Source organism: Parus major, chromosome 1A, assembly GCF_001522545.3.
Source record: "Parus major isolate Abel chromosome 1A, Parus_major1.1, whole genome shotgun sequence".
In the NCBI taxonomy this organism is placed as follows: domain Eukaryota; kingdom Metazoa; phylum Chordata; class Aves; order Passeriformes; family Paridae; genus Parus; species Parus major.
The window spans coordinates 14,523,830-14,543,516 of record NC_031773.1 but is presented as its reverse complement, the minus strand read 5'-3'; the positions used below and the strand labels follow the sequence as shown (position 1 = coordinate 14,543,516).

General features: G+C 40.6%; 1 protein-coding gene across 2 annotated transcripts in view; it reads right to left on the bottom strand.

The window, feature by feature from the left end:
- GRAMD4 (GRAM domain containing 4) overlaps window positions 1-19,687 on the bottom strand; it is a 75,653-nt gene that overhangs the window by 38,178 nt on the left and 17,788 nt on the right. For both annotated transcript variants that reach the window (XM_015628985.1, XM_015628984.3), the window contains exons 2-3: window positions 13,360-13,570; window positions 4,944-5,064 (exon numbers count right to left, since the gene is read on the bottom strand). In XM_015628985.1, coding sequence (XP_015484471.1) covers window positions 4,944-5,064; window positions 13,360-13,570 — 332 coding nt within the window. The remainder of the gene's footprint in view (window positions 1-4,943; window positions 5,065-13,359; window positions 13,571-19,687) is intronic.

Here is a 19,687-nt window from a genome sequence, read left to right as displayed (position 1 = left end):
CAAAACCTTTCCTACACGTGGTTAAGAAAATTTATGTAGTCTTTAAGAAGTCTCCTAGTCAGAAGTCAGATCTAGAAAAATTTTGCAACTCGTTAGTAAGCAAATGAGATGTTAGTAAGCAAATTAGAGACAGCTCTGTAGCAAAGCCTGGACTCACGTATTTTTACTGCGTCATCTCTGGGTGCTCAGGATAAACATTCAAAATTTCCCACCAGTCACCACAGACAAACCAGTCTTCATCAAAGGGACTCTACAATCTCAAAAGAGACATGTAAATTTCCCAGGGACACATTTTTAGTGCTAGGGAGTCCAGGATTTTAAACTGAAACAAAGGAAGTTTAGAGGAAGGAGTAAAGGATGTGAGAAACCCAGGGTAAGCTCTAGTGCCACAGCACCCTCAGCACTCAGCAGTATCAGCACACTTTATTTCAGAGCCCATGGTGCAATATCAGGATCCCTTGGCCAAGAGTTGACCACGTAGAAAGGAATGGCTATTATGGCCCACAGTTGGTATTTGGGTCTCTCAGGTAAACACAGCAGCTGCACGTTCTCTTGCCAGGGTCTTCATCTGTTATGGACATCAGCTCAAATCAGCTCTAGATTCTGCTTCAAGATTTCTGAACCTAAGGTTCAGGCTACAGGCTGCTAGGTCAGTAAGAAAACAGCAAAACCAATACTGAATCTGTTCTGCTCTTCTCTAGCTGTCACTGCAGCTGGTGTGACCCTCACACCAGGAGAAATTAAACCAAAGGTATTCTGACACAGCTGGTAATTGGACTCTGGCACAGCTTCCCTGTCTATTTGTTGCATACAATTACTGGGACTGTTTGAGGAGGTATTAGCATTTCTGTACAGAACTGGACTTTCCAGCATAGTATTCTGCTGGTCAGCACACGCTTGGTCTCTGAGTTTTAACACTTTCTAACATGCCAGTTCTGCCTGAGAATCATGTATGGTTTTCTAGAGCTCTGCTTCCATGAGGTCATTATTCTGCTAGGTTGCTCTTAAAAAGAATCATCGGGTCATTTACATCAGAAAGTGGGAACCAGAGAATATACTCTGGAGTTAGTCACATAAATGGTTCAAAAAGGCACAAGGATGAAGTGTGTCAGAGTAGAAATTTCAATAGGAAAGCAACATAATCCCAACTACTTTTGTCATGTGGTATAAACATCATGACTGAAACCAATGATTTGGTAAGACCTTCAGGACTCCTGCCACAAACTGCTGTATGGAGTGGAATGCAAAAACCCTTGTAGGAGAGGATTGTATTTCCTTCTAGTACTCCTCATCCTCATGTGAGGTTCCTTTGATTTACCAGTTCATGACTAACCCTCTTCTCTAATAGTCACCTGGTTTATTTCACTCAGCTGGTGCTATCAACTCTTCCTTCCTGGGCTGCTGAATTCTGCATTGCAAAAGGCTTGAACACCCTTGAATTAGAATTAGCCAATACTTCATGTAAACCACAGGGTGCATGTATGCTTACAAAGCATCTTGTGGCACCAGGACAAGAGTGCTGGTATCTCCAAAACTGCCCTCTCCAAGAAGGCACAGGAAGTAACAGGAAGCAAGCAGTTTACCTCAAACAAAAAGGTGTAAAAGCAGAAAGATTGTTTTGTTGGTTATTTTGTCTTTCAAATGCAAGAGCATCAAGCACAATTTTATTTTTTGTTAAGATACAACTAGGTTCTGAAATGGAAACACTAAAACCACTACTATTCCTAGCATATCAATCTAACTGCCCTGGATCAGTAGTTTCCTTCCCAAACTGAGCTCCCAACTAGCCTAAGGCAGTGTTCACTTGTATTAAAAGCTAGGTTATAATAACAAAAAATCCTTTAGAAATAAATTATTCTGATTGTACCAGCTCCAAGACAAAACTTTTTAGAACCACATGCACCAGAAACTGCAGCAGACTAAGTTCTTTGCACTTTCATTCAGCTGGTGTTCCAAGACTTTCTGAAGGAACCCACACCAATACCACAAACCCAACACACACATTTCCACATTCCTATAGTAAGGCTCAGACTGAGCCATTGTATCAAAGAGATTAAGACCATTCCCACATAGACAGGAAAAGCAACTTTAGCCCCTTTGACTGGGAGAATCAGATGATCCTCCCCCCTTGCTAAAGACATTATCCAAGATCCTTCCTCTGTGTGCCTCATCCTCCCATCAGCTTAAATCCCTTGCATTTCCAGACACGTTTTACTTGCATTTACAGCTCTGCACACACTAAGCTATTCCTCCACATCTTCACATCTCCGACTGTTCAGATTACCTCTTTGCTAAAGACAGGCATCTCAGATGAAGATCCTTTCCCCTTAGACACAACAGCTTGACTCCATACCTACTTGCTCCAGACTTCCCCTGCAGTTTGTAGAGGCTACACTTCAGTTTGGGATGTGTTTCACTGAATGTACTACTCAGCCAAACTGCACCCATTGCTTGTGCCTACTAACAGCTGAATGGAGTCTAGAGAAAAGCTTTAGCCAGGCATCTCAAATTACAGACCCACGCTGACTTGCAGCTGTGTAATGTATGTGCACATTACACATGACGTACAGCTGAAAGGAAATCTCTCCTCCTTAAACCTCCTGGCTACTGAGACCAATACAAATAAAAGTATCTAAGAGGCAAAAACAAAAAAGTCAGAATCAAGCTGATAACAAGTACAACCACAGCACACTAAAAAGCAAATGCATGAAACTTTAGGTATTTCCCTCACTAACTAGCAATTGCTTTGATTTTTGCATGCCCAGCTGGAGGAAATGGAGTATGTAGATGGGGCAAACAGTTTATGCAAAACCACAATCATAGCAAGGTGTTCTTAAGGAATTCCATAGCTAAAAATAGTATAGAAATCCTGCAGAGCAACTAGCCTTCCTAAAAAACATCTACTGCAGCAGTAGGATTTTTAAAAAATAATGACCAGACTTTCTTCCAAGGGCAAACTGAAGTGAACAAACTACACATGTCATAATGTTTTTTTGCACATCATTAGTTCACTTTTGGGAAGACAACAATAATGAAGCATTTTGAGTACCAAAAAATCCCAGAATAACTCAGAAGGAAAAAGGAAAGGTAAGAACTCAGGAGCCATACACAAAAGCTGAACTCCTACTTCACTCCAACTGACAAACATGGTGACCTATTTAATCCCAAAATTTTCAATGGAAAATAGCCACAGAAGGGATAAGCTTTATCTCATTTATTTTTCAGCCAGTTTATGATTCTTACTCTTGTTTTTATGTACAGAGTTACAATTTGTCAGGACAACTCTGTAATTTCAGCTTTGGTGAAGCAGTGAGGGCTGGAGACACCCCTGGCTGACTCAAGCCACCCAGCTGAACCACCCCATGGGCCTGAACCCTCAAACATCTGCTCAAAGTTTACACAGAAGGGTGAACTTCTTTATCCTTCACCTCAGAGTTTACTGCAAAGCTCTGCACAAGGGAAAAATGATTCAGCCACAAGTAACAGTTGATCAGAAGATTTTCAAATTAGAGCACGAACCTGAAGACTACCAGTATTCACAAACCTGTGTGCCCCATTTAGTTACTGTAAGAACATACTAAGAAGAATGAATTCACCAGCCATGGAAGTGTCTGAGAGCCCTGTAATGGTTTTACATCAAAAAGCACATCCTACTTCAAATCAGAAATCAGCTCTGCTATGTCCTACTGTTTCTGTTGCACATGAGATTGCTTTGAGAAATCACATGGGTCCTGTCTAGTTTAAAAAAACACTTGTATAACAGGAGCTTAAGCAATGTATCTTTGGGGATGGAAGGAGTACATGGCAACTCTGTACTGAATAATTAAATAAAAATCAAGTAAATCACTGAAACTAACAAGGCAAGTCAAACAAATCTTTCAGTTTCTGCCTGACATTCCAACCATGATACCTCTTCCAGGTATCAGTGGAAGCTGACAGCAGCTTGTTATAAATGCCTGCCCAGTCTCCTTCATCAGGCCTCCATCACATCAGAAGTAAAACATACCAAATACTGCCAAGTGAAAAACAAGTCACAGAAAATTAATGACAAATCCTTGAGAATATGCTGAAGATAAAAATCTAGGTCTTGTCATTGGATTATAGCCTAGAAATTGAACAGATTCTATAGTCTTATTATTTCTACCCCTTGAACAATATCTGACAAGCTTTGAACACATAAAAACAACCCTCATAGTCTGAAGTTTAAAACCAAAATATTAAAATGGCCATTCTGGGAAGCAACTGAGCAAGAATTCTCACTAGTTTACTGCAGAGATCTCTACTTTTATCGAGGTATTTTGTTTTCCATTTTTCTGTTTTTAACTGTCTTAAAAATCCAACAGTTCAGACCGGCTGAGATAAAATCCTCAAAATCCCGCAGCTGCCTCTAGCCATAAATGACAACTTTTTCTCATAATACACACATATGTACATATATACAAGCATAAACCCTAACTACTTGACTAACACTTGAAATCTACAGACACTCTTCTCTGTATTTCTTACACTGCTTACCAGTAATACATATAACGTTAAGAGAAACGTGTTTTAAGATACATTATTGGCTGAAACAGCTTCCACGAAAACGAACTGCTCTCCCCTTCATACATCTCTTCTTAGCAATTATAACTAGAAAGAAAAACACCTATTGCAGGCACACTAAGGTTGACTTAGTTCTAAGACAACCTGCAGATGTCAACATCAAGACTTCAACTATGCAGCTTTTGTCACGTAGTATGTTGTGAGGAATGCAATGAGGGAAAAAATACCCAAGTGACCCAGAAACCCTGGGAATGCTTTTAAGTTCTTCTCAGGGAAGCACAAACCCACGTACTATCTGCACATCAGCACACCTCAAATTTCTGATGCCAACTTCTACAGTTAGATTAAAATTATTTCAGAAGGCCTAAACCATTCCCCTCCACAGAGCATTTTGTACTTACGTAAGAAGTGTTTTTCCAGTAAGGCTATTTCCAGGTGACCTTTGATCTCATTCAGTCTGTCAGACTCTGTTCTGTTAAAATCCTGGACTCCTGAAGCCATGATGATGGTCCCTGGACCAGCCTATAAGAAAACCAGAACATACTGAAAGTTCAGAAGGTTTTTGGTTCTGTTTTTTTTTGGTGTAACTTAAATACATCAACTGATTTCTGGCGCAGTAAAGAAACAAGCATGTGAGAAACATGCAAATAACACCTCTACACGCCTCTTTCAGCATCAGATTACCAAAATAGGTGAATGAAAGTTAATCAAATGTGAGTTTACAGAACACATTTCTGCAGACCTTGGAAAGCTACAAAAACAAGTGGGAACACCACCACCCTTACCAGTTATACTGCATCATCATTTAAGCCCTTCTTCTGCTGACTGAAAAGCCGTATTTATACTACCCCCCTCCTCACAGAATGAATGGTCAGTGCTACATACTTTAAACATAAAATTGTGAAGCCAGCAAAAGTAAAACTTTTCTGGTAATTACTGAGCTATTGGGAAACACATATTGTGTATTTTAATATCCATTTATGGAATGTGTAGCTCTCGAGACCACTGTTTCCCAGCAAGGAAGGGGGTTCCCAGCTCCCCCACAACCCAGTTACTGCAGAAGGATGTTGTTGGTGCCCAGGAGCTCATCCTGGCAGGCCAGGAGAGCAGGAAACCAGAAGATTGTATGCCTCAACAGATTTATCAACACCCCCTGAATGAACTCAGCAGAATACCAAAAATCCTGCAGAAAGCAGGAATTAAAAAGCAATTTGATTAGAAAGACCAGTGACAACCATCACCTCCATGAAGTAAACACAAAAAAACCCCAATCCCACACAGCAGAAGGTGGCAGGTGATGCCTTCTTTCTCTCCTAAAGTGGACATCTTCAGATAGCAGGGAAAAGGGTGGGTGAGGGCATCTCCTAGGTAATGGCTGCTCAGCACTTGTGTACAGTCCCCACCAGGTACAAAAAATCTGTCAATGAGAATTACAGGAGCTTCTCTAGCAGCTTATACTCAACATCAAAGTGATAGACTATAGAAACCTACATCTCAGAAATTATGTCAAGAAAAAAAGGAATTTATTTACCTATTCTGACTATTCTCCACTCCTTATTTGAACCCTAAAACATACAGGAACTGTATTCCTTTCAAACACCAGCCTGCATACATTTAACCATGACAGGTTAAATTTCATACATATATAAATTCAAGTAATCTACAGGAGACATTAATTAAGACATTTTCTATGTTTTGGGAAAGACGTGCAGAATGATTACTGATAGCAAAATACTTTCACAGTTGGGATTGATTTTCACTTTCAAGACAAAACAGTGTGGAAATACCTATTAAACACCTGTTTTCTTGTTTGAACTGAACAGATGCCGAGTTTAAGTCTCAGAATTTGTCTATATGGGCATATTAGCACTCTGTAGGCAGTTACTGGCCAACATTTACCTAGCACCAACTCCCCACCTGGGCTTGCTCAATACCGTGCCAAGCAGAGATGCTATTTCCAGCCCCCTAAGCAGCACCCACCCACACAGCACTCTGTCAGCGCTGCTGCCCTGGCGAGGAGCAGAAGCTGTTAGCTCAGCAGCAGCCTTGGGCTACTTCCCATTTTGGAGCCGGCACAAATGACGCCACAGCACAGAGGGACAGATCCCAGGGCAGTCCCCACATGGGGAGCTGCAGCACAGCATCCTCCTCACCATGCCTCACGTTTCCCCATCACTCCTGCCTTTAGCTGATGAGAGATGCCATTTGCAGCTGCTCCAGCCGCTGCAGAAGATTTTCAGATGAGCACAGGATGCGAATTAACACTGTGTTGATCTCTTATCTACAGAGCTGGCTTGCATTTATTTACTCTGCAAGATTTAGTGCTATCACTTGCCAGACATTTGGAGAGCCCCAAGGAGGATGGTGTGACTGAAGCCAAAAAGCAGCACCCTTACAGCACGCTCCATGGGCAGGCACAAGGGAAATGTTACTAAAATACATACTGCTGCCCAAGTGTTCATGCACTGCTTTCTGTATTGTATACCCACATCAAGCACACAGGGACAATCTGCTCCCAGCATGCAGGAGTTCACAGGGAGCTACCTGAAGAAACAGTGCCACTGCTTAAATACTTTATCGATAAATAAATTAAATCACGTACAGGACAAAGAGCAAGGTGCTGTACTCAAAAGGAATGTGCTTGGGCTCTGGGCATCAGCCCCCGTGCTTGGACAGCAGCTGTCCACCCCAGGTGAGGGAGGACAGGAAAAAGAAAGAGGCTATTAAATATCTAAGCATATTCAAGTTTTCATCCTCATTGAAGATACTCAAGATATTTTACCCAAAGATGTGCTACATTTCAGAAATCCATCTAGAGAACCAGCTCTGCTTTTGCTTCTCAGAGATGTTGAGCCGGTAATTATAGCCCAGGATACCTTAAGGTGCCTCTAAGGAAGAAGGAAAGAGCCAAGAGGTGTGAAGCACTGGGGAGAGTGATACCAGTTAACATGACTCATTCTTAGAGCTTCCAAATGTGTTTATCTGCTAAAGCATTGAATTCAAGCAGCCTGACATCCACCGATGGCTAAAAATCAGAAGGTCCCCATCTTTAAACTAGCTACATAAGGTTACAATGAACTTCTAACTCAGAGAGGAGAAAAAAAGAGAAAAAAAATCCAGTGAGTTAAAACATAAGGCTGCTTACTAGAATACTAGGAGCAAGATCATGTAATTAACATGTAATAATAAAATGGTTTATTAAGATACACGGCGACACAAGTTTGGTGGTGCACCCAATTTCCAAAATTAGCATCACCATAACACTTTATGACTACCATTCAGAAAAACTGAGGACACCAGGACAGTGATATGGGAAACATTTAAGCAGATGTCTCTGTCACAGAAGTTTTTGCCCCACACCAACACACCTAAGAAAACAAGAAACAAGGTCTGTACATTTGTTGAAGGTCAACTGCCTGCCTCTGAATTCAAGGAAGTCCCTCTTCCTGAAGCTCACATATCTGGCACAATTGACAAGTTAACAAAATCCTTGTATGAATTCCAGTTTCATCTGGGTACGGGTTTCTCCTCTCCGCTGCCTCTGTAGGACAGCACTGGGACTCAGGCTGGGTTAACTACACTGCACTGTACAGATGTCCTTTCCAGTTTCTGACTCACAGTAAAAGCCTTGAAGGCTTCCACAGATTTCTGCTTTTCCTTCTGCCTCTCTAGCTTTGACTAGTATTGACACAGCATTTGACACAGGAGCCCTTTTAAAATGTTGGCAATCATGATTACTTAGCCAAGACCATGAGCAAGGCCTGGCAGTGCCTAGGAGGACAGAGAAATGCCAGAGGTGAACGTAGAGACAGGGGTGTTAAAGGAACATTTCTGATGATGACAGAATGCCTGTAACCCATTAGCAGAGTTCAGGGCTGTTTGTCCAAGCCACATCCAGCTCCAGATCTAAAACCCACATCTCCCCACAAAAGCATTTCTGAAGCCATCTGCAGTTCAGGCTTTTCAAAACAGAACTTCCCAGACTGAGACTTCTCTGCCCTCCCTCTCCAAAACCCCTTCACCCTGCGAGCCCTGGGATTTTGTTCTGTGTGTTGCCACTGCTGCCCTACAGCCACAGAAGTGGTCCAAGTCACTTCCCATCTAAGCGGCTGTGGATCTGTCCTCTCCATCTGCAGCACAGCACATCTCCAGTATCACACAGAAACACAACTGCCCAACCCTATGCTTCTCATTTCCTTCCACAACATCATACGTATGTGGATGACTTTTTCTAGGAATATCTAAGAAAATGGTGGTCTGATTTCCAAGTTTGTCCTTAACTTGGAGAGGATCAATTCTCAAACACGAAGAATGGGGAGCAGTGAGTACACAACACACCAACCCCAGGGGCAAAACCATCCACTCAAGTCACTCCTCAGAGCCCAGAAAGTGGCTGGGACACAACACAAGGAAGAAGTAGTTTAAAATGGAAAATTTTAACTTGCGTTCATTTGAGGAAAAAAGAAGAGGGGGGGAATTGTTCAGCAAACTATGCAGCTTGTCTTGCAAAGTTCTAGCCTCCCGAGCTTTTCATCTGACACTTCATGTTCATTTTCTTACTTCAAATTATGAAAGGGCTCCCCATGAATGCTGCAATTACCTGCTGTAAGAAAAGGAAAAACTCAACAACATTGTTTAAGAATGAAGGCACCTGCATGAATAGTTAATCCTTAGCAGCTATTCTTGGAAGCATACCCATACTGGCATGCTCCCAAAACACAGCTATATTCTACATAAATTTTTAAAAATCTAGTGCTAGCCAGGTTTAGAGACCTTAACTTATTGACTGTAATGTTTGCATCATGCTTTGTATCTTCCAATCACTGGAAATGAGATGACCAACAGAGCAGCGTTTAAGGTTTTAATTGACATGTGTCAGGAAAAAACAAGCTGTACTGCAAGAGCAATTAAAGTAATGTTTTCTGTACCACAATAACTCAGATTTAATCCTAGCACGCTGGCAGGGGACTTGCATAAGTAGATTAGGCTGCTTTCAGTACAATATGCCAGATACAAGAGAGCTTTACTAGTAATTCTCACTGCCAGGTTAGTGCCAGCCTCTACAGGTTTAAATACAGTTTGTTCTTCTCCACTCTGTGAAGGGGATGTGGTATCTGCAGCATGTTCATTCATATGAACATAGCACACAGAACTGGAACTTGTCTCCCCTTCTGTACAAATAGGAAGGGTAGTACTGAATAAAGGGGATTTTAATTACTGAGCAAGCAATATTACCTCAATTTCTAATGTAACAACAAATCAAATGCTAATTGATTTGGAATAGACCAGGTTACTCCCTCTACCTATTTTGCAATTGTGTTTTCACAAAACAATGCAGAAGCAAGCAGCACTGCATGCAGTGTCTAATGCCCCTGCCTTAAAGAAAACCAAACAGTTATGATAAAGAGAGAACAAAGGAAGAAATATAGGAAGACATTCAGGAATTGAAATAAATGTTTAGCAGAGAGTTAAATTTGTTAACCAGCACTGCTGTCTTGGCAATGATCTGATCACAGTGTCTCAACACCCACAGGGACCTAAGAAAGTATCTCCTATTCAAGGCATATCTGGTAGCTGGGGCACTTAAGTGAGGGGGAAACCCACACAAGCAAGCAGCCAGTCTGTAAGTTGAATCCAAACTAGTAAAAATTAAGACACCTTTTGAAAAAAAACTCAGAAACAACTGAGAATTTGAAGGAAAATATAAATCCTTCCGTCTCCAGAGTCCTCCAACCAGGAGCTAGCTGTGTGCTTTACCCAAACACTGATTAGGATGTTGATTAATGAACTAAATAGGTAAAGCTCAGTTTAAAGATAAAGAATACGAAATGACCTCATCTGACCATCCTTTCTGTCTTTTCACAGGGTGTGAATTTTACATGTGTGACTTCAGTAAAGGATGTGAAGTGCTGGGACTAAGTGCCACTGTGCAATCTGTGGCCTGGGACTGAACATTCACTTCGCTTGTTGCAAGTGCAACAGAGGATGACGCTCCTCCTGGCAGATGGTCAGGGCTCTGCAATCACAAGCTTTTATGATAAGGCTTTTTACTCTGCAACCTCCATTTGTATCAAGTTTTTGCACACGCTTGTCAAGTTCAGATACATACCTAAAGAAGAGGCACATCTTTAAGTGCACTGTAAACCCGAGAAGCACAGAAGGGTCCTTCATTCATGACTGCACTGTGCTGTTCTAACAGAGATCTTTCCTTAACGTCTCCACAATGATTAATACACCAGGCAGGGGGAGGGAAGTGGAGAGGGGCAGAGATGAAATCTTTGTCTAGGGAATAGATAACATGAAAATGCAGATAGGGGGACTAGGACTCTAATTCTGCATGCCTGTGTTCAATTCCAAGCCACCAATCTTGCTTTCAAGACCATGAGTTCAGTCCCCAGATTTCAACAGAAACAATGAAGGAACAGAACTGGAAGCACTTTACAGCTCACATCTATCTGAAAAGACATGTAACCTAACTTCCAGTTACACAGAGAAGACTTGCATTGGCTTTTGTGTGCTTTCAACAGTTTCCCAAAGGTATTAGACAGGAAGAAAACAGTAAGACTTGGTCTTCCCATGATCAGTGTAATACAAGTATAATACTGAGTTGCTTACAGAGCCTATAAAAGCAAAACATCCTGTACAAGCAATTTAAGTTATGAATTTTAGACACTGAATAAAAACAATTCAGGCACAACACAACTATATAATCTCAATAAGAAACAGAAAAATAATTCAGAATTGCACTGTTCACACAGCCTCAGACACCACTACTTTAATATTGATTTAAATACATCAGCATTACTTTCTTTACTCTTGGCACCTCTGCAGCACAGGGGATTATTTCTTCTCCCTTCATTTTATACCTGCTTAGTGTGCAGATGCCTGTGAGGGCCAACTGTTAAGCCCTCAAAAATCACATCTGAAATTTATCCCTCATACATCAGACCTTTTTCCTCACACCAATTTGCTCCTTTTGCTCGTATCTGTAACACAGCTGCTGCTCATAGGCTGTTCCAGCATCACCCTGGGTTTGGAGCTTAAAAACATCCAGAGCGGGGCAAAGCAAGTTTGATGCCATTTCTGCTTTCCTCTCTCTCTTTCTCCCTGATTTTAAAGAACTGCCCTCAGCTGTATCCCAAGGACTCAGACCACAACAACCTAGTGTGGTATGTAATCAGCCAGAATGCAAATTGTATCTCCAAGTTCCCTTCTCAGCACACAGAGCTCAACATTCTGAGACCACTACCACAGATGTGTAACTGTTAAGGCTTCATAATTATTCAAAACTACAAGTTCACCTTGCCAGGTGCCACCAAGGACCTACTACTCCCCTGAAGAAATACAGAAAATAGTACCTGGAGTTTAACACAGAGCCTTCTGTAGCCTCTAGCTCTGCCATCCAGATACTTCTGATTAAATACAAAAGGCATCTAATATATACCCACACAAAACATAAAGTTTTACGTTTAATGAAAATAAGTCAGTATTTCACTATAAAAAACTCACAAAATACCACATTGGAAGGGCAGCAGAAGAGATTAGTAACAGTATACACAATATTTACATCCCAACAAATGACAGATGTCTTCAGTAGAATAAGAGCAAAGGAACAGCACTGAACAGACTTCCTTGTCTGAGAAGCTTGAGGATTTACATATAACAGGCTTTTTGTGACCAAAACATGCTCTGTCATTACCACCTGCTTGTTCCATGATCATAGGAAAAACATTCTGGCAAAAAAAGCTCTCTATAAGCAGGACTGTATGTAGAACAACGAAAGCCCGCTTAAATTAAAAAAAGCTAACAGCTACAGAACTGGATACAAGCTGCAACCCCAAAGGAGATGCATAAGCATATACAGTTTAAAATCTTTTGTTTTACAGCTTGATGTGAGCAAGCCCCACCTCCTAGAAATGAGCCTTCAGAGAACAGTCAGATCACATTTTCCGGATAAGAACTGCACAGTAAGTTTTCATAGGGTGATACAAATTCTGAATTCCAGCTCACTTCTACAATACAATTATACAGACAAATCTAAATTAATACTGTAGCACTCCAAGCTCATGGATCCACAGCCATTTTTTTTAACAGTTAAAGAAGGATTTTCTTTTACTTTTTAACCAATATTTAACTTTTCCCGAAGCAGTGTCTTTGAAAAAGGTATGTCTGCTTTTGTGCTTCTGCTTACGAGCACCAAAATGTTTTAGCAGTGTACTACAGGTTTAAACCAGCTCTAATTGCATGGAAGCACTACTGGTTACAACACTACAGTGGAGAAGGAGATGGTGCGACCCTCTAACACTAATGAAGCAACCAGAAGTCTTATCCTCAAAGTCCTAGACAGTGCCACTTGAGCAGATCTGAGCTCCTCACACTGAAAAGTTGCCTTTTCTTTTTCACATGTTCATTAGCAATTCAACAAAACAAAAACCAGAGAACATTCAGAAGCACATCTAAAGTTAACAAATCTGAGCTCCTCACACTGAAAAGTTGCCTTTTCTTTTTCACATGTTCATTAGCAATTCAACAAAACAAAAACCAGAGAACATTCAGAAGCACATCTAAAGTTAACAAATCTGTCAACTCACAATATCTAAAATTAGAAGTAGGGACAGGGAACTCTGATATTGAGAAATTAATTGACCTTTCCATAAAATAGAAGCCTATTACTGGAAAGCTACAGTAAAGCTTCCTAGCCCACAAATTTTCAAGTGTTGCAACCATAATAGAAGGATAAAGAATTAGTAATTTCTGTTCTTTTTCTGCCTGAAAACTATAAAACATAGTATAACAATACCCAAATGGAGTACTTACAGGGTCTCTCAACTCTTCATTGTCTCGAGCTGACGTTCGAGGTATCTTCACCGGGATTTCATCTCCACATTCAGTATCTGAAGCATTTGGAGACTCTGCTAAATCAAGGAACTCATCTCTCTTGTGACCTCTGAACCTTATTTTGTCCAACTTCTTTAGCATGTTCAGCACTGCACTTTTCTGCTTTACCTTAACATGACGGTTGGAGTCTCTGCAAGATCAAAAAATCAAGAGTATTTTAGAAAGCTCGCAATAAATCAAATTACACACATTCTTATCACTAACTACTGCCTACCACCTTCCAAGTGCCTTTCCACCTTTCAAGTTACAAATGCCACTGGAGGAAAAACATGCTTAGCTTTTTAACAGGCATTTTTTTCCACAGTGTAGGAGATGCATGGCTTGGTTTGCAGTAGCTGATCATTTACGTTCTTCCCAAACTATCATGGCCTCTCTCTCCTGGCAGTTTTTAAAGCAAGTCAGAATAGGCAGAAACTAACAACTTGCACTCCAAAGGAAGATTAGCAAGTCAGTTCCTAACAGGTTACTTGAAACAAAAACAAAGTTTAGCTGATAAGCCAACATTCTTCAATTTGTGATGCTTCTAATCAAAAACAGGAAAATCCACCAAGCTTCACACACTTTTAAATTCCCGGACAAACCAGAGCAAAATAGTAAGGATGCTATCATATCTCACTACAACCTCAGGCTAAGAAAACAGGAAGTACCAAGGGATAACTGAAAAAAGCCAAATACAGATCCATGCAGAAGACTTCACCAAAAGTTAGACAGCTGAAATAGACCATAAATCATATTCAAACGCACTGCCAAAATCCTTAAAATTGCCACAACTGACTATCTTGTATACCCCTGAAATTACACTAGGAGAAACATTTTGCTTTTTAAAAGACAACAGAAGAAAGCTCAATTTATGTGCGTAACTTCATTGTAATCACAGGTTTTCAAGACACTGCGCTGTATAATTTCTGATTTAAACCAGACTTGCCAAACTGGTCCCATTCAATGAATCACACTCTGTACCAAAGGTCCCAAGCTCCATCTTTAAACAAAAAAAATAAAAAAGGCAAACCCAACAGTTAGTTCCTTGATCTTGTCACTCCAGCAAGCCCCTGCTCTGTCAGTTTATAACAAAACAGCCACAATTATTTCAGCACACAGATTCGTCTGGAGTATGATGCCATGCTCTAGCAAATGGATTTTTTAAAATTTATTTTGAGGCACCTGTTCCTGGTACTACCCTTTTGTCCTCTATGGTCAGCACTACCATCCTCTTCATTAGAAGTCACGCTTAGCTCCGTGGCACATTATCCCAGACAACAGGGTGAGATGAAAGTGCAAAGGTAAATTGGAATTCAGACACATGTCACTTCAGGAGGAAAAATAAAGAGCAAAATAGAAAAATCTTTTTCTACCACAGCCTTTGCACCTAAGGCAATTCTCATTCCCTAGGTCAAACCTCTTTTCCACAGAGTTCTTCAACTTTCCTTATGGATTCTCCACTTACCCTAACACTTTAGCAGTGACAATTCACACCAAGTTCAAACCAGATCATTCCTTCAAGTATGTCTTCGTTTGCACTTCTGCCAAGGTTTATTAGCACCTTTCAATTAAACCCAGAAGTTTTAAACTAATACAAACCCCTTACAGTACAGCTGGCAAAAAATAAAAAAACACAAAATTCTTCCTTTATCAGAGATGCTTAAAGTTGTAACCCTGTGTTTAACCTATTACTTATAGAGAAACACTTGTGATAACTCACACCAAGGTTATTTTCTAAGAACAGCTATTCTTTGAAGTTCTTTTACTTGTCAGACCTATGCTTAAAATAGAAACACTTCTTGCTCATTCATTGACTATTTGATGAAGAAACTTGTCAGCTATCACATCCAGAAATATCTCTAGGCTCTACTATTAATAGCAACTAGGGAACAAATGGTATGAGGGAAGTTTAAACCTCTGATAAGCACCAGCACAATTGTATCACTCTCTCTCCCATCACAATGATCTCCATCTATGTTCAACCAGATTTGCACACCATGTAAGAGACCTACAGCAAAACAGCTGGAAACCAAATCCTGTCTGTTCATCATGTCACTGCTAATGACACAGCAATGCATGGGAATAACAAAGCATGGCAGAGCGTTACTTCTTTTCTGGCATGGTTGGCAGCCATCAGCCCATAATGATGGAGGACAAACACGCATCCCTCACCTTCTCAATCCCTCTCAGAGATGGAGCAGTTACTGCAGATGAGCACTGCTGTCCTGGACAGAAACAGGAGTCCTCAGCATCCTCCTGTTAAAACCACGTTTATCCACTGCTCCTCAAAGACCAGGGTTGCATCTGGACATCTTTTATAGCCTGGTATATCCAGCACTTCCACAGATGGTTCAAGATCAGAATTCAGCTTTCTTTCCCCTTAGCATAAATTCATATTCACTTATCACACGTAAGAAATGAGAAGCATCCAAAACATCTTGATACAAACCCATCTCCAACCCTTACCATCAAGCTTTGAATGAAGACTGAAAAAGCCACAAGGACAGTGAAAAGGCGCACTGGCATAACAGCCAGGGATGGGCACCATTTTGGGAAACTCATCCTAGGATGGTACATGCATTTCAGCCTTAGGTTACAGAATAACCTGGCCAACAGATTACCCATGAACATCTACACCTACAGGCTTTTTTTTACTCAAAAAGCTGATGATTTACCCCTACATATGTTACCACCTAGACTTTTAAAAAGGCAAACCTTTAATTAAATCACTCCACCAAATGAAGTCAGCATAAATTCTGTTTGACAGATATGCTATGAGGGTTAACATTTTTAAAGGATCATTCAGTAGGTTAACCATTAGAAGAGGACATAGTAGAGAAACACTCCAAGGCATTTCTAAAGTGCTTGAAGTAAAAGAAGCTGGTTTATAAAAATATTTTCAGTTAAAATTTAAAAATAATAAGATCATTTTGTCTAAAAATTGTTTTGCATGTACCAGGTTCCCAAATTACTTACAGTTACTTTACATTAACCTAAGCAGAAATGTAAGCTTGCCAACAAGCTTCTATGAAAACTCATTATCTGGCCTCCAGCCAAATGCTGGATTTAAGACAGGCTTTTTATGTCAGCAGCCTGTTCCTGCAACCAGCAACTTTTTTTTTCATGGTGACATTTCAGCAGTTTCACTAGAAAAAAGGATTCTTGGAGATTCTGTATTCCAACTGACTTGAATCAAATTTAGATAAGCTTGAGGAAGTTTTTGTAAAATGAAAGACCAGAATCTTAACTAGAATTGAATTTATTGTAAAATACAGTAACTAAGTAACTAAATATCAAACCACTTGCTTCACCATCATAGCTATTCATCCCTCACCTTCTCCCAACTACCTGTCCTGGACCCATCCCGACCCAAATACCCATTCTGAGCTCAGCTGGTTCAGCTGTGAGTTTCAAGCTGTTTATAGGAACTACACATACCCACTACATCAAAACCACCATGCAACTCTGCACATGAGGAGCTCAGAGTGCAAAGGCAGATCCACATCTCACTCTGCTTTCAAACTAACCATTAACAAATACTATAACACTCTAATAAAAATACAAGTATTTTAACTCCAAGCATTTTAAACACTGCCATTTCCCAACACTGTCATACATGTGACAATAATCAAGTGGAAAATGTCTATTTTTTCCATGCTTAAAAAGCCTCCTAGCTAAAATAACCTTTAAAGATTTTCTTTTTAATTGCCATTAATATCTACCAGTTAACACCATTCCTTCAAGCCTGAAGCTTTATTGCTTTTACAGAGGGCCAGGGAAGAGATGACTTTACTGTGACCTAATATGTAAAGCTCTCAAACAACTGTCAGATCTTAATTTTAAATTAATATATCAAGACACAAAAAGCAAAATCAACATAAACTCACATTCCAAATTTATAATAACAACAGAAAAATCAAGTTTTCCCAAACTTTCACATAAAAATCATAAAGAGATTTACAAGAAATTTTTCAGTCTACATTTATAGAGAGGCTTCAGTAAGCAGAAACCAGCTTCCAGGGAATATTGACAGCCACCCCTGCCATCTGGAGGGACTTGCTTATGAAATGCGTTCCTGTGGACAGGAACAGCCCTCGCAGCCCTTCGTGCCACTGCTACCCCATTTCTACTCCTGCATGAACGTGGAAGGGGTTGGGATGCAGAGGGAACTCAGGAAAGTGCAGTACCCAATGCACCACTGCTGTCTGAAAGCTGCCTTAACTCACCCCAGAGTCTCCTACAAGTACTTTTTAGGTTTTGGTTTTCTGTTATTGCATTTAGTTTTTACACAAGTACAGTCTGTGGCCTGTACTGTGTACTGCCCTGTGGCAGACCTGGCAGGGACAAAACAGCTAAATCTTCATGTGCACTTTTTAGAGAAAGGGCTCTGCTTCGCAACAGAGGGTTCAGTCAGTTTTCCTTAGCTGTTAAGAAAACCTGCTACACCAAGTCAAACAGCATTGACTCAGCAAGTGTTAGTCTGGAGCCTGAGGAAAAACAAACAAAGAAACCACTTAAAACATCATGGATGAATTGCATCCCAGGTCAAAAAGGCCCTACAAGACTATGACACCGTACAGTAACCTTCACAGCACTCGTGTTCATTTTAGTAGAAAAACACCTTTTCAGAAAGCTGTAGATGACCTGAAAATCTAGCATACCCCTAGTTGCCATCTTTACATTCCATCTCCTTCATATTTTCCTTTCATTCTCAAAATACATTTCTGCAGAAGTCCAACATAAGAGCCCTGATATTCAAGAAAAGCCAGGCTGTGTGGATGAACAAATACAGACGTTGTTGTCAACACCAGGACATTTTGGTCTTATCATGAGGAAGGGATGTGCAAACCGAGGGCGTGGAAAGTATCAGGATTACTTCTGGTATTACTTCTACACTGAAATGCTCCTGAATAATATCCTGAGAGTTGACGGGAGAGCAGTAACACAAGACAAATTCAATCCATCCACATACACTGAAAATTAAGCTTGGTGCATTCTTTTCTGGACATGTCTAACTAAAACTGGAAGGAAAACCAAGTATATCTAAGCCTAATACAGATGCAGAGTCCTCAGTATAATGTTCTGTGCAAAAAGTTCCCTCTTGCTACATGATTTTTTTCCCCCCAATTTCTCATTTTAATGAATGGAATCTCATTTCAAGTCACTTTCTGAACATTTTGTACTCATTAATATTTAAGAAACTAACCAGAGAAAGATCAACTGCACTAGAGAGCTCCTCATCTGCTCAGCTTTTCACAGAATCACAGAATGGGTCAGGGTGGAAGAGACCACAGTGGGTCATCTGGTCCAACCTCCCTACTCCAGCAGGGTCATCCTAGAGCACAGGGTAAAAAAAAGGATACTTTTCTTCCCCCTGTGCACAGACGTCTCCCAAACTACTCTCCAGAAGGCTCACATCCATGAAGAAAGCTGAACTTTACCCACAGCACCTCTTGCTGAACAACAGGGAATGGTTTTGTAAAGGTGAAGTTGGCACCTTTCAAGAAAACTTTACATTAAACTCAACTCCACAAGGATATTTAGCAGACAGAAGGGCCAGAACTCACACTCAACACAGCCCTTTCATGAACAGCCCCAATATGAGATTGGGCTCATCCAGGACAATACAACATTTTAGGTTCTCAGTATAGAATGATGTCATCATTTGTCACTGGAAACCAAGACTGCAATACTTTGGGCCAAACATTCATTTGGATTGGCCAAGAGCAGCTTACAAACACTCTGAAAATTACATGCGTTGCACAAGTGCCCTCAATTTCTGACATCAACAAACATGCAAACAAGTCTTCAAACTGAGCTCTCCCCACACTCATCACAACAGGTTCATCCTGAAATAATATTCCCTGCCTCAGCGTCACAGTCTGGTCAAGTCTTCATCCAATTACATCACCCTTGATTCAGAGTCATAACATACCCAGAACAAACTCCTTCCTGGTTTTGAGTAACATCTACTAAAAGCTCCTTTCAGGACGAGGAGTCCTTAAAACTCTAGGAACAGACCAGACTAGACAGGGATAGACTACACAGACTAGGGGGATGGACTCTGGAGGGTTGTTTTATTCATGATGGATGAAGTTATCAGGCCACCTTTGAAGAAACACGCTTAATAACTCAGGATTATTTTGCCTTCAAGTTTGAAGGGATATGAACAAAAAAACCCCACCAGAATCACTTTCTCTGTCTTATAGACTTCCAGCAAAAGAAACACTCAGTTTACAGAGTTTGGAAACCACCAGGAAATTGTGCT